At 38.3% G+C, this 16,813-nt stretch overlaps 1 protein-coding gene across 4 annotated transcripts in view; it reads left to right on the top strand.

The window, feature by feature from the left end:
- LOC145984561 (putative protein FAM10A4) overlaps positions 1–16,813 on the top strand; it is a 173,153-nt gene that overhangs the window by 78,719 nt on the left and 77,621 nt on the right. For all 4 annotated transcript variants that reach the window (XR_014441355.1, XM_083118214.1, XM_083118212.1 and 1 more), the window contains one exon: positions 1,919–2,026. Coding sequence is in view for 3 of the 4 variants with exons in the window: in XM_083118214.1 (XP_082974340.1) it covers positions 1,919–2,026 (108 nt within the window). In the remaining variant the exon portion in view is untranslated. The remainder of the gene's footprint in view (positions 1–1,918; positions 2,027–16,813) is intronic.

Genomic DNA, 16,813 nt, shown 5'->3' with positions numbered 1-16,813 from the left:
AAATTGATCTTTCTCATTATTTTCTTTCTCGTTCGTTGGGACATGCACCGATATCATGGTAATGTTTTTGAACATACCACCCTTAAGTCTCAGTTTACATATACAGTACATTTATTTATTGGTTCAAACTGCAAGATGTTTCTCCTTATTTGTTTGGTAATTATGAATCCAGTTATGTATAACCCTACTTTGTCCCATGTTCCACTGTATAACATTGTGTATTTGGGTTTATCAATCCTTCCTCTTCCATGCCACCTTATCTCCTGCTATCTTCATGGTTCCCATGTTGCATGTTGCTATAGTAACATCATTATCCTTTTTTTCTTTGGCGGGGTCATCTCCTGTTGTTTCCAACCTTCATCTTAGGCTGTCACATTTTTTTTTCTGTAACTGCAGGTTCCTTTATGGGGTCTGGTAGTTGGCCACATGCCCAACCCCCAACATGGAAGACCATGTGATTTGTTTTGAGGGTTTTGGTCCACCCTGGGTATTTTGATTGCCCAGTACCCACTATATCTAGTGGGCATTTCCCTATCTGCCACCTGGGGAGGCACCCAATAGAAGACCAGTAACACCACATGGGAAATATTAGCTGATACATGCTTAAAATAATTCTCATCCATAACGTAATGTCTTTCCACTTGCAAAACTTCTGAATATGTATAAGAACAACTGCATAGTTAAAACCCAGGTAAATAGCTGTACGTTTAAAAGTTTGGGCTCCCCCATCTTCTATTTTGTCACATGGCTACGCCAGCAATAAAGTTAGCAGGGAATGGGCTCTGTGTAAATACAGCCGGCAGCCGACGAGAAGATCGCTGAATGAAGGGAAACGGGGCACAGAGGGAAAGGGAGGGTCAGTTTCATTTGCAGAATTTAGGGGTGTTTGGGGGTGGTTGGGGAGAAGGAAGTCTTGTTTTCTTCTTGGCGGGTCATTGTCAAGCTGACAAGAAGAGTTCTGGCGGAAGAGCACCTCCCCCACGCGAAAGAGTGGAGTCGCCTGGCAGTACGTCACACCTCTTCTGCCAGCGCTCTTCTCGTCGGCTGCCAGCTGTACATATCTTCATGTGATGCTGAATTCAATGTTATTTTTCATCATCTTTGCAAATGATGGTGTATGTAAGTTTGAAATATGCTGTTTTCCATATTTTTACATATATTAGCTTTTAGCACCTATTCTACATATTTTAATTATTTTTATAAATTTCCTTATTTTCAAGCATTTCCCAACATACATTCTTTATTCGTTTATTTCTATGTTTTTCCCTTACTGTGTTAAACACCAGAGATTCTGTATTTGTTTGTTTTATACTCTCTAATTTATTTAAATCTTGACAATAGAGACTGCATCTGTTAACATGCTTTTCAACAATAGAAAATACAAGCTCAAGCTTTGATGGTGAAATTGAGACAGCCAAGAACCCAGGCAGATGATATGGACCAGGAAATTTTCCAGTCCATTTTCCTGTTTCTTCACAGCTCTGAGATCCACCCAGCCTCATATAAATGGGTACCTGGGGGCATTCACAATCCAATTACAATGAACAATTTTGTGGCATTATTGCATGAATCGGTCACAATAACAATTGCAATGCGCACAATTAAACAATTCAAAACTCAAGAGTTACATTTCAGAGTTTAAACATAAAGGTAAATGGAGTTAACACCACTAACATTCCAAAAACCCTAGCTCCCAGAAGAAAATGTCTCGACACTTTCCATGCATTGCAGCAAAACTATAACCTTTACCTGCATGAAACCTTAGCCAACCATAGCAGTATGTACACCCTGGTACAAATCAAATCCAAAAAATGGCACAAAAAGCTAAGTAAAATAAAGCAGATCAATCAATCAATCAATTTCTGCTGTAATTAGATTATTACAATTTTTCAAAATGTTTTATTGTTTCCATCTCCAGGATGATGGGCAAGTTCCAAGCGGCCAGGGAAGATCTGCTAAAGGCATACCAGTTCAATCCTGAAAATGTGCTTCTTGAATGGCTACAGGAAGTGGACTTGAAATTGTGGTAGGTAGCATTGGTTTTCTTTCACACATTTTACTTTTGATGACTACTATCACACTCTGACTTTGACTAATTGTGATGACATGACATGTGCACACTAGAAATTGAACCTAAAACCCCTTCATTGAAACACTACAGCTTTGTTCATGTTTGGGGTGGGTCAACCAGCACATGTTTTAGAGTTCATCACACATATTTTTGCCGTTGCGCACATACCACTTTTTGTTTCGTCTCCCTCTCTCTTAGCATCACGTGTTCTACACTGCTCGCCATTGTTGCCATATTGTCATTCCATTCCTGGACACAATCGCGCAAACATCATTGAAAACAATTGAATAGCGCTCCAGCTCGCTGTTCACAATGTGGCAAAATTGCATGACATAGTGGTTGCTTCTTTTATGCAGTGCATGTTCATTGGCTAGCTAGTAACTAGTGTTGCCAACTGTAATAATGAAGCACTATTTCTCTCATGGAAGGAGAAAGGCAGTTAAAGTAACGGTGAGTTTTGTTGGATTGGAAGCACCATATCTTTATTTTATACTAAATATTTGACTGGTTTGACGTGTGCGTGTATTGCGTGTGTATGTGAAAGTGTGTGTTTGTTAATGAACGTTAAATTCCATAATGCCTCCAGTTCTGTCCAAGTTGAAATCAAAAACCTTGCACAGCCAAGCTCGGGAAATTCACAAATTGTTCATATTTAATAATTTTGGAACTGTTCAAAAGAAATAAATTATGTGGCTCTATGAGTATTTCAACTCTTGGCTCCGGCACGTATTCTTGTAGAAATTGCATAGAAGAGGCTGTCATTTTTGCTGCTTAATGCGATGCATGTTGTTTTCTGTGTTATAATTGCCATGCTTTGATGGGTGACAAGTCCATAGCAAAAGAAAGCCGCACAGCTTATTGTCTAGTGGCAGTATATGTACTTGTTATTATTGTGGAAGCCCGCATCGTTTGTAAATGTACAACAAAGGCAACCGACTGTCGCCGATCACAGAGAGGCAATAATACTGCTAGACGAGGAGTGTTGTGGTCCAATTGTCACGGTTTAACACGTTCGCATGTTATTAGTTCTTAAAGCAGTGGTAGTGTCGGTCGTGTATTATCTGCCGTTGCAGTTCCGTCAGGCCCGTAGCTAGAGGGGGGCAGGGGGGATTCCCTTCCAGATTCAGACTTCGGTAAATGATTTCGCAATTTTCGGTATCTAGAACAGTTGTGGCATTTTGAGTATTTTTGTATTAAAGGTGCCTAATGTGTTTTGATGTTTTTCTTGGATGTGTTGCTATGAACTTGGAACTGCTTAAAGTTTTGTTTCCCAAGTCTACCTTTTGGTAATAGCAGCGGCGTGCATTCTGGATACGCAAGGTACGCACTGCGTACCCACAACACCGTAAGAAAAAATAATAATTTTCCTCACCTTCTCGGAGCATGAAAATTCAACTATCGTCTCTCCAAAACCCCCTTCCACTGCCAGAAATTCTATCTTCCGTACGAGAATGCTGCTGCCTTGCCCGAGTAGCCTGGCCCTCCAGGCCGTCCCGAACATCTGCCCGAATGATCCCGATTGTGCCTTCGGCGTTGCCCGCACCCACCCCATCCACCGTGGCTTCTGCCGATTTCCACGAGCAAAAGCTGCTGCCTCTGTTGGGTACCCTAGATATTCGGAGGGCAATCCCCATTGGCTCCGATCAACCCCCACCATATGTTTGGATCTTCCCGCGCTCATCCCACGGTGCATTTTCCTGTTCAAAGCACATGGTTCTAAGAAGCCAGGGTACCTAAGATTTTGGCAGCGTCTGCAGTGTTGGTAGTAGTCAACATATATTTTTTCTCTAATGTTTAGTTTACTAACATTGGACAGACATGCTTAGATAAATTAATCCCTGTGCTTTGGTTGCAATAAAAATGCGTTATAAAAATTTATTACTGACATAGAAATCGGAGCGGAAGGCAAGAAAATGTTTATCGGGAGGTGAGGGAAATGGAGTGATCGACTGAGCATTGCGTTTTACCTGAAACCTTTTTCGGCGTTGTCATGTCAATGTGTCAGAGGGAAATTATATGGACAATTTGCATGTTTCACCCCATTCTCAGTACCTGTCTTTCTCATTCTAGAGATCAAAATTGTATTCGTGTCACTTTTCATTTCAGCTTATGATAAGGATGGGTGTTGACTGTTGACCCGACGATATAAATGAACGAAAGAAAAAACATAAACACATTGCTTACTATGGGATTCGAATGTACTCCCGCTCCCTTACGTTGCAAAGTTATGTAAATGGACATTACACTGTGCCCAACATAAGGGTGCAAAATCATATTGGTGGTGGGGGGGGATATTTCAATCTATACACACACGCGCGCATATATTACATATACACATAATATAATTATGATGTACATATTTATAATGTCATTCAATATAAAAAAATAATGAATTTCTAAATATCTAAAAATGCATTATTAATAAATACATAGAAAGAAATCAATTTGTTACTTTTATATACATGAGATATTTATAAAGTAGCAAACTAATTCATTTACTAATGGGTTAAAGATGTCAATAAATTACAAAAATAGTTGGAATCGTTTTATTGTGCAATAGTTTTTCTATTAACATCATATTTATATTTGCCTTGCATTCTTGTTTTACTTCTATTGTGCATATTTTGCTATTGGTGTAGATCTGTTAAAGATCTCTGGAAGAGGTAGTGTATGTTTTCAATATTATCCTTCATCTCTCATTGTTATAACAAAAACTCTCCCCCCCCCCCCGGGATATTTTGGTGTGGGGATTTTTGAGGCCAAGATTATTGGTGGGGGGAAATCCCTCCCTTCCCCCTCAGGACTTCGAACCCTGCCCAACGTTTATTTGAGCTTTTGAAGTGTGTTGGGATTAATACCATTCTATTCTGATGCATTTTCTACGAGTCTCCTTAATTTCTTCATTCTACAAAGTATCTCGTCGACTGACAACGCTGATCCATTCATCTACAAATGTGAGTGGCTATTTCGAGGAAGGAGACACTTGTTACCGCGAGAGATTGACGTTTTTTGTTTCTTCCGTCTTGCGTGTGAAATTTGTAGTGTTTCGTTCTTATTGTTATTGTTTTATCAGTGCGGTGAAGAGGTGAAATAGAAATGATATGAAATCGGGAGTTGCTGATGACGTTCTGGAGAGGGGTTTTTCGTCATATAGTTATGAAAAGAAAGTGGAAATAATCCGAAATGAGAGGCCTGTTCCTGAATTGGAGGACTTGTCTCAGGCAGGAGTTACGAAGAATGGTAAGCAGTATGTTAGGCATTTTCAGGAAAAAACTTACTTATGTGTGTGTTTCTTCCTCAACCCTTAATTAAGATATTACTTATTTAAACATTTGTATGTCCTTTCGTTCCCGTTCAATGTACATTGCGCTGCATGAAGAAACTAATCAAGGTTGAATTGTTGGTCTGCACGTTTTTTGAAAATATATTTGCGAAGCAAGTATATAAAATATCATACAAATGTTTTATTGTGTTACATCTGAATCTCTCCGGTAGCGTTTTAATGTTATATCTTTATATAAAAATGTCCTGAATTAGATCCCATTTCAATTCAACTAACTTCAATCAGCTTTAGTGTGCATAAAGGAAGCTTAAATTCTGCTTCCTTTAACATACCAAAAAATGTGCAGAAATCTTTATTTTCTTTTTATGTGCATATGAATGCATTTGATACAGCCACTAGTATTGTTTTCAAAGTTTGGTAAATTATCCACTAAGGATTTCACTTACGTATTTGTCTTGCGTACCCTAGTCTAAATGTCACCGCACGCCACTGGGTAATAGTGACTCATGTGGTAGAGAGAGGGAGTGGATATTTGATTTCTGTTACTTAGCGTTGCTTTTCTGCCACTTCTAGCTAATCACAACAATGAGTAATGACGTGAAATTGATAAAGAGACACTCATAAACAGTGCTGGAACCACAGGTGTGCAGATGGCATTGTCCCCCCGTGATCTTGGATGGAAGTTCATTCTAGGGGAAGCAAACATTGAAGTAAAAAAAACAAGACTAGGATAATCTAAGAATAGCAGGACAATTGGATACCCATGATGGAATTAGTTTTTACGTGTTCCCTGCATTTTTCTTCCAGATGGTGAAGGGCATTTGCAAGGGGCACAGAGGGTCAATTGCCTCCTATCGATTTCAAAATTTATACAAATAAATATACATTTCGTAAAATTTTCTTGCTCGCTTCGCTCCCAATTTCTGCTATTCTTATAGTCCAAGTTCAGAGCCAAAGCTGTGGAGCGGCGGGAGTAGACCCTGGGAGCCAAACGATCTATATGAAAAAATGTTAAACAGAATACCATGGCGCTCTGTAAATTATTGAGCCCTATTAAAACAATTTCTTTCTATGAAACTTAATATGAAATATTAATGATGAAACTTTAATCCAAGAAGTCATTGATCAACCAAGAGATTCCTATTTGTTTGTCACGTGTCAAAACATGTATTTCAACTATAATATAATACAACTTACACACTATTTTGCAAAATGGTTAACGTAACCAGTAGGCAAACATTGTCTGTAGTGATGCAAGAGTCTCTCCTTTGAAGGAAATAGAGTCCCTGGTGGACTAAGGACCCATGTTTTAATGTTTTAGCAAGTACATAAAAAGTACTACAAATTTTTACACAATTCATCAAAGTGTAGATAATATGGAACCATTATTTTTTAATTAATTTGATTTTTCTTGCATAACACAACACAATGGTGTGTTGGATTCTCGTTAGATTCCTTTGTGCGTAAAAAATCTTGCATACTGGAAACTAGAGGGAAACATTATCAAGCATGATTTATAAAGTGTTCCCTTAATCAGTTACAGAGAAGCCCAAAGCTGTTAGTAGTACATATTAATTCACCTATTAACATTATCAACCTGTAAATATCAAGTAGATACAGTCTGTAGTAGCGTATTTATGTTAAACTTTATATTGTTTAGCAATCTGGAAAAGTCATCATCGAAATATTGCTATTTGATGTTGCTGGAAGGTTGTTTTTTTTTTTGTTTTTTTTTGTTCTGATACTTATATCTTTTGGGGGAGGGGAAAAAGTGCCTCTGTGTACCCTGCTATATCTGCCTATGCGACACAGTATATTAAAAATTTGCCTCCTCTAGGATTGACTTCACCCCCCCCCCCCTACAAAGAATTCCAGGCTACGGGCCTGAGTTCCGTACCAGTGTACACTGGTTTGGGAAGTGAACAGTTAGAATGCCACCCGTGCATTAATGCAATGGAAAATAATAATGTGTTTATTTTGTTTGAAATCACTCAAATAAGCAATCACTATGAAGAAGTCTTCTTTGCAGCATTTTTGATAATTTTATGTTTGTTAGTCCATATTTTGCGAATTTTTAGTCCATATGTATGTAGCTACATACAAAGCCACTTGTTAGTACATATTAATCCTAGTCCTAGTATAATGCATGACGTTTAAAACTCAACATTAGATAGACCTGAATTCTCTAATTTTCTTGTTATACGTAACAGCTGTGCATCGGCGCACTACAGCGATTTTTGTCTGCTCCATTAGCAACACTGCTTCTTGAGTTGTGACGCACATCGCACGGCAGAAATATATGTGTTGGGCTTATCTCATTTCTTTTCAAGGTATTTGTTTGGATTTTAAATCCACTTTGTGCACAGATAGGCTAATCAGGATTGGCCCTACAGTTTCAAGTGGGATCCGAACTACTGTGTAATGTGCCTCCACTGGGTATCAAAGCCCCTTGGTTACAAGGCAACAACATTACCACTATGCCATCAGGGAGGCCCCTTTCAAGGGGATAAAAGAGTTTGTTAATTATATCCATTTATACTGAACATTTGACAGCAACACCATCATTTGTCCATCAAAAGGATTAACCTAAGCACAGGATTGATACAGGGAACATCCAGCTGCTAACACTTTGTGAAAATCAATTTCTGAAACGTGCTGATAACACGGATGGCGCCGAGTGCAGGTTTCGTGAAATTTGTAGCTCCGCTCTTTGTTTTGTGCTTGTACTAGTGTGAGTTTGCATACAAGTTATTGGACTGTGAATTAATGACGACTGAGTTCTCCGAATATGACTGTGTGTGCTTGATAGATGGCATAAAGCAGGTTTCAGTTTTCATAAGGAGCATCATAGCTGATTGGTATCTTGTACAAATGTGTTCTTTTCCGTTACTAATCTTGGTAATGTAATAAATAGGGAACGGATTTTTAGGTGCTAAAAAAAAAAGAAGGCTTTAGGATGTTATAAATTCCATTTTAGGACTTTTATGTACTTATAATAAATTAGTAGCTGCAATTATTAATTAATAATAACTTTATTGAATTGTTGTTGTTTTTAAGTCCACTTTATGCACAGAAAGGCTAATTGGGACTGGACCTACAATTTGAAGTGGGATCCGAACCACTGTGCCATATGCTTCCACCGGGTATCGAACCCAGTACCTCTGAATTACAAAGCTACTACATTACCACTATGCCATTGGGGAGGCCAATAATAATATTATGAAATAACTAGTTCTAGATGCAATTTCTATACAAAAGGGCACTATTTTCAGTGCAATGAATTCTATTCTTTGATTGTATTGAAAAGATACAATGTGTCCAATACAAAATCTTTATCATATTTTGAAGTACTGCAACACCATATGCTTTTCATAGTTTTGTGATGAAGTTCTTCCAGTGGTCCGTGAGTGGGCACTTTTACAGTCATGGACACTTCTGGGTTGTAACTTTCAATGTGATCATTGCAACCCAGAAGCCTCCATGGAGATCCTTCTCTCCACTCAACAGGAAGTTATTGGTGCAATTTCATAAATGCAACTGCTGCTGATTCCCAAGGCAGGTTTGTGGCTCCCGGAGGTGTAGTGGTAACATCATTGCCTTGTAACGAAGAGGTCATAGGTTCAATAGTTGGAGGCACATAGTGGTTCAGATCACACTTTAAACTGTAGGTCAAGTCCCTATTAATTTATCTGTGCACAAAATGTGCTAACAAACCTCGACCTCAAAACTCAAACCGCAGGCAGGTTTGCAGTGGTTTTCTCTCCTTGAACAGCCTCTATACTAGGGCAGTTTTAGTTTCCAGTGCACTCCTTTCAACTAACTGTTGTGTCAATGGGGGAAATATGTGATGTGATTGGTCACTTGCAGGGTTGCTTTTCCTACTCATTACAGCAGGACCTCGAAACAAGCCAATCAGATTCTTGGAATCTTCATGTGCTCTTTCACTGTTGGAGGCTGGGAATAATGCCAGCCCTGTTTTAACAACTGGATGATTTTGTAGCTAGGATTCCGTCCCAAGACAGCCAGCATCTTTCTTTGCTATGCTACACCTTCGGTCCCTCGAATTACCTGGGAAGTACAGCATTTAACAATGGAGAATGCCTCATCCAGTCAAGTTTGCTTCACTTTTTTCCAATTTCATGATGCAGGCTGGAAGATGGCAGAATTTTTTTGCACAGAAGTTGACACCCCTTGCTGTTGCATTGCTTCTTTTGCTGCTCAGATTTGTTCAAGGTTCAAAGGTGTCAAACCTTTGTGGTGGAAATTAAGGGTCGTTCTTAATGAAAGTTATTTGAAAGTTTTAAAAGGTGTTTTTCAGGTCAAAATAGGGCTTTTAGCCATTTATAGGATTTTATAATCCTATAGAATTTCAGTAGAAGGGTGCTGTGTACATGAAACTCAAAGATCTGTAAATAGTATACATCTAGGATGTAGGAAAGGAAATAGGTATGGACCTAGAAATCCATTCCCTAGTTATAAATAGCTTGCTCAATATGAGAGAGAGATTTCACTGGCCATCTTGAAACCTATTTGCCATTGAATATAATATTTGTTATTGAGACACAGTGCTTATTCATAATAATTGGGATGGGTTTAGATAAACAAGAAGATGACATAATAAGACATTGAACTTCATGTAAGAATAATACCATGTGTTTGGTTTTGCAAGTTAAATGCTTTTCAAAATTGCATGAAATTTTGCTAGTTTCTTTCAAACTTTTATTTCGTGCATTTTATTAAGTTGTCCTATCCATAATTATGCTAAATACCAGTGATTTACCATCTTGTCAGTCATGTAGAATTATGAAAGAGTTGGCTCTACATGCTATGGATGCTTATGAATTCATAAATAGTATAGCAATAAGTTAAATAAATTTATCAAAAATAATGGCCACTGGTATTTTTAGTAACTTTTTTCTTGGATAAAGAGTAAATGTGAAATATAAAGGGATCCATACCCTGCTGTATGACTGCGAACTTGATATTATTGGATCGCATTCTTCAAGGATGTTTAAGTACTACCATGTTAGCTGTGTATTGTGCAATCTATTTTTGTGTTGATAAATATGCAGGTTTCCTCATCACTAATCAGTGTCATCTATGAGACATTAAATCCACAATGTGTAGCAACCTTTTGACACTAAATTAGAGTTTATTCACAGACCCAAAACCTTACTAGAGTGTAGTTTATCCTGTGAGTTACACAGAATTCCCGAACAAATAGAAGATAAAGGTTTTGCATAGTGTACATTTATAAAATTGTCAAAATGCATATGAGTATTGGAAGAAAGTTCCCGAAGCTTAATAAAATATGTACAGTGAAACCCAGATTTTAGGTTCCTGCATTATGCATTTTCCCGCTTAATACGTTCAGCCATGCAGGCCGCGGCAAAAGGCTATGTTAAATATTAGGATGATCACCTCGATCTTATGTTTATCCTAACTCCTGTTTCCTGCTTTATATGTTTTCCAAGCCTCGACAATGTCATAAAATTTGCCAAAAAGCTGTTCTGTTTACCACGTTACCTCTCTCTACTTTCCCTTGCTTTCACACTGGTTCATTCACCAGGCGACCTTGATCTTCCAGAGGTTAAGCTTTTCATGCTAGGGAGAGGCAGCACACAAGTTGTATTTGTCACGCATCTCTTGAGAGACAGGAAGGGGAAAAGATACTTCTTGCGTTCCCCTGAAGATGAATTCGGCCGATCCTTCTGCCTCAGGATTAGAGAACAAGCATACTGTTGCCAAACTGATTTTCACTAAATGCCACACTCTCTACTCTATAGAGTTACGACACAATGTTGGTTGGTTGGTTGATTTAGTGTTTTTTAAGTCCACTTTATGCACAGTAAGGCTAACCAGGACTGGACCTACAGTTTAACCACTTGCCTGATTAACCCGAGTTAACTCGGAATTTCTTTTTGCTTTACATATTATTTACCCGAGTTATCTCGTTAAAATCGTGCAACTGCAGTGCACTTTTCTGCTTACCCGAACAGACTCGTTTGAGCTTTAAAAGGTGTTAATTCTCATTTTGGCCACTAGATGGAAGGTGTAGATAGCTTGCTGCCATCTACCGGATTCCCTATGACACTACGTATTTGTCACCTTTCCAGTGGTACTTGTGGTCGTTGTGTGAGTGTAGTGAGTGAGTGTGAATACATTCTGTTCATGTTTTAGTGTTTTCCATCATGTGAAGAATGACAAGATGAGAGACGACAAGCTTACAAACAGTAAAGAGGAGGAGGAGGAGGAAATGGACCTGAGTGGAAGTGATACAACAGTGGACAGTGTGTGTACTGAAGAGACAGATACAGATAGTTGTGGTGGTGTACAGTCGCCTTCCAAAATCTTTACTTTGGTATATCATTTGTTGGGAAAGGGGTACTGTTTGACAATGGACAATTTTTATAACTCACCACAACTTGCAGATCTGTTCATTTAAAAAAAGACTGATGTATTTGGAACACTAAAACGCAGTAGGAAAGATGTACCACAGGCTCTAAGAACAGCCAAATTGAAGTAAGATGAAGAAGTAGGGTTGCAATGTGGCAAAGTGACTCATGAAATGGAAAGATATAAAGGATGTGACATTGTTGTCAACCATCCATTCTGTTAAAATGATGACTGTAACACAACGTCAGAAAGCAAAACTTAAACCACGAGTGGTGGTCGATTACAATGCAAAATGGGTGGTGTTGATCAGCATCTTGCTTCGTACGCCACACCAACGAAGAGTGGCAAAAAGTACTATACAAAGATTTTCTTTCATCTGTTGGATCTGTCTCTGGAATTCAACATTAAAATGTGAAGACATTTTATTTTCCACAGTTTATATGCTATTTTGAAACATTTGTAGTACTTTCCATGTATGTACGAGTTAACTCGGGTTAATAATTATGGAGGTTTTTTGAATAGTTTGGTAACCTTTTTTGACCCCAAAAATGAAAATTTCATTACTGTTCCTTAATTGCCGATATCGGTACATTACAAACACGCAATAAAAAAAATGTGTAAAATATGGACCACTTTTGGGAAAATAATGTGTCAGGCAAGTGGTTAAAGTGAAATTCGAACCACTATGTGCCTCCACTGGGTATCGAACCCGGGATCCCTTGATTACAAGGCTTATGACACAATGTAAGTGTGTGCCTGGGGTGTCTTTGTTTGCCCTTCCCCCTCCACAAGAAAGTGAGTGGAAAATTTAGAACAGGACTCAATCAACATTCCCTTCTTTACCGTGCATTTAGGGAATCCTCGTTAGTTGATGAGGACGAAAGGGGGTGGACTTGTTTTTGAAAACTTTTCCTTTCCTCTTGTCTGCCATGTTTGCAATGGGAAAAAAATTGAGGGTTGCCAACCTCCGATAGTGGATAAGAACTGCAATTTTTTCTTTTCATGGGAAGTGATTTTGTCTTCTTTTCTATGTGCAGATGGGCGATATTTTACTCACTGGGGAAAAATATTCTTGTCAAAACAATTATTGAGAATGCAGAGAAAAGTTTGAAGACATGTATTGTTCTGCCTGGTACAAGAACATTTTTTCTGTGCTCATTACATGACCTTCTAATAATGAAAGTATGAAGGATAATATAAAATATTTTAAAGAAAAATGGTATTCGACACACCACTGTGGCCACCACAATAGACCAACATGTAGTGTGTAGCATTCCCGCAAAGTTGCACTGAAAATATTCTGATACTTTTGGGGGAAATGTAGTAACAGTGTATGTGAGTGGTGGTGTTGCCAGCTTACGGAAACAATTTCCCGAATTTCACTTCTAGCATCGGCCTATGGACGTTGGATGAACCAAATTTGGAGAGATGCATGACAAAAGACAATTCTTGGAGGATATGTAATGCCTGTCTCCGAAATTTTAAAAAAAAGATTGGAAATTTTAACATTGAAATTATGCAACATTTTTAAAAGTCCTAATTTTCATGAAATCTTGAAATTTGGACCTTTGCCCCTGGACCCTAATTGTCACATGTTGTTACAGTGTTCGTTTGTTCTCATTAGTACATGTAAAAGTGAAATATATATTTTTAACTTGTTTACAACATATCTTTTAAAAGATAGCTTCCTGTAACCCCCGGGGGACCACCTTTCTTTTAAAAGATACCTTGTCATGTTCATAGTTTTTACATCATAACGTCGCTATTTTTTGCTGGAATTGCAATTTTCTTCTTTTATATTATTGTTAATACACATATATTGCACCATAAGGACTCTTTCACGTCTTGTTCTTCCATAAAAAGATGGGAAAATGAGGGCTTTCTTTTTGGCAACTTCCTCTGAAAATGAAAAAGCATTGCGACAAACAAAGGCCGGCATTTTTGTACCACTATAATAATGCAGCTGAACCTCGATATGGGAAACGTTTGCTGGTCGGTAGCAGGAGGTTGCAAAGTGCTTTCTAGTTCGGCAAAAGGGAGGTGGGAGGAGTAAGGTGTGGAGGAAGGGATGGAGGTGGAAAGGGCATTTTCTTCAGAAATATATATAATCAATGTAACACCATTAAGCCTTGTTTCCATGATTATGAAAAAATAAATATGCTGACCAAGGCAGTAATTTATTTTATTTTAATGGCTTTGTGTTTGAGCTTCGAGAAACAGTGTTTACCAGCAATTCAGTGCACTGTATTCCTTGGCGGGTGTGGTTGTGATTTTCGTGTATGTAATTTACGTGTTTTGAGACTAAAATATGGAGCAAATACTTTCAAAGAAATGTCTTCTCAAATGTGATTCACACATTTGGAGAAGAAAGTGGTGGCAGATGATCTCACCAAGGGTAGTGTTTTAGTGAACATATATAAAGCATTACAATTGACAGAAGACACTCAAAAGCTGATCCATGAAATCTCAGAAAAGTGCACCAACGAACAGTTTGATCAATATGATGAGAAAATTGGTGCAGTGCAAGACAAGCTCGACGAAGCATTGGCCAAGTTATACATCGCGAAAAAGCAGCAAACTACCGTGACAGTGACCGAGACAAAGACAGTAAGTGATGTGCGTCTACCTAGGTTAGATTTGTCTACTTCTACAGGTAACCTACAGCAGTGGCTCTCTTTTAGAGACTCCTGGGTTTGATACCTGGTGGAGTCACATAGTGGTTCGGATCCTACTTTAAACTGTAGGTCCAGTCCCAATTAGCCTTACTGTGCATAAAGTGGTCTTAAAACACCAACTCAACTCAACTCTTTTAGAGACTTGTTCGTAGCATCCGTGCACAACAACGTGTCACTTTCTCCTGCTCAGGAACGGCAGTATTTGAAATTGAGCATCCGTGGTGAACCTACGTTTTTGTTACAGTCTATAACAATAACCGATTTGAATTACAATGAATCATTGGGAATGAGGCTAGTTGCTGGTCCATCTTGTCATACCTTTGTTGTACTCAATACAGCTTTTGGCTTTTTATAGGCTGTTTTGTTTTTTTGTCTACTTTGCGTGTGTTAGTCATGTAAATATCATCATGCATTGTAGACAACATTGATACTGCTCTACGGTCCATCCACTTTATGACAATCATCTTGTGGCTGTATATTGCAGTTGCTTCACCTTTCTTTAGTTGCAGAGTTTTCAATTCTTTGGGATTTTTTTTTCTGTTGAACCGAACTGTATCCAGAACATTTGTATCTGCAGCTAACAATTTATTACAAAGTGTTGGGGAGTTGTACCAGTCATCTATGTACAATGTGTAACCTTTGTGAAGCAAATGTTCCATCAATTGAAGTACAATTGTTTCATGCTCAGGTAATTTTTTGTGGTAGACTTTTTACCTGTATATATTTGAAACTGGCAGCAGTAACCACTGGAAGACTCCCATAATTTATAATATTGTATGCCAAATGTAACTCTCTTGCTGGGATTATATTGCACAAATGAAAGCCTACCTCTGCATTTGACCAGACTCTCATCGATAGCAATGTCTTGTTCTGGAGTGTACATTTGCTTGAATGTATTATTTAGGTACTCCATGGGTTGCCTAATGTTTCCTAATTTATCTCCAGGGCTAATATAATCATTATTTACAAAATGTAAAAAGCGCATAATCAACAAATACCTTTTGTAAGGCATTACACTGGAAAAAAATGGTGCTCCAGTATCTTTGTAAATCTTCTTTAATTACCGGCGACTGAAAAATACACAAACAAAAAAATGCCTTTATCTCATTGGGAGTTGTTGGAAACCATTTTGCATCAATACTATTTGATTGAGCATCACCGTTTTCATCAAAATGTATATTGTTGTTGGCATAAGAGTTTGTCTAAGAGCAAACACTTTCCCAAAAATCATCTATGAGGAATTTTTTTAGAACCTCATATGCTGACGGAGAAGCCCCTAACGATCGCAAAACAACACTATTCATACCAGGCGTTCCTTTAAATGATATTTTCCTTGCTGCATCATTCGGTGTACAAGTTTCTGACCATTTCTATTCGTCTTCTATCTGTTTCTTCACAAGAGGTGTCACACAGCCATCACTTTCCCCACTTTCACCACACTCCCCATCACTTTCACACTCTCCACTTTCACTGAAACTGGAATACTGTGAACCACTCTCATCCTCACCACCAAATAAATCCATATTTTCCTCTTCATCACTGTCAAAAAGCAAGTTTTCAATAGCCGCATCATGCACAAGTCTCTTATTAGCCATGTTTCAGGGTGGTGACAGACCTGGAAAACCGGGAAAAGTCAGGGAATTTGAGGTGTCAAAAAAAGTCAGGGAATTTTGTCTTGATTGACTTTTTTTTCCTTTTCTTTAATATATCGTTATGGAATTCTGCACGGGAAGAGGAAATCTTGTTGCTAAGTTTCAGTCTTAACTTTTAGGCCCCTTTTATGCACAACACAACCACGGCATCAGAAACCAGTGATGACAGGAGGAGGGAGAGAAGGAAATTTCCGGAGGGGCAGAAAATGTGTCAAGCCTCTAAATATTACATGGAAAATGTATTGAATTATCATTTTTTCTTGTCCGTATAGGAGTAGTAAAGGGACAGAACTGTCAACAGATGGAGGGGATGGGAGCGGGTGGCGCCATCCGATAGTTGTCAGACGTTGTAGTAAGGCATTTTGTTGAACAAACTGAAGGAATGTGGAAACAAATAGGCTCCATTGATGCATACGATTCTTGTCTAATATCGCCACCTGACAAAGTATCTCACTACATCATTCAATTATACAAGCAAATCACTTTCTTCAAGAATTGACTTTTCTCTGCCAGCCCTGCTAAATTTTCCCTTTCCATCTACTGATTTATACAAGGGATGGCCAGAAAGTAATTTCTAATTAGTAGGGACATTGAATTTTCACAATCGCGACAACCATGAAAAATGGTAATTGCTGTAAAGTTGTGTTTATGAATGTGCAGTGATGTCTGGACACATTTTTTGCCTGTTCAAAACATCGAAATAATGTGAATTGTTGGAGTTTTTAGCAATTTTTTT

The sequence above is a fragment of the Lepisma saccharinum genome, chromosome 2, assembly GCF_977018435.1.
Source record: "Lepisma saccharinum chromosome 2, izLepSacc3.1, whole genome shotgun sequence".
Classification (NCBI taxonomy): domain Eukaryota; kingdom Metazoa; phylum Arthropoda; class Insecta; order Zygentoma; family Lepismatidae; genus Lepisma; species Lepisma saccharinum.
This window is presented reverse-complemented; position numbering and strand designations above follow the sequence as displayed.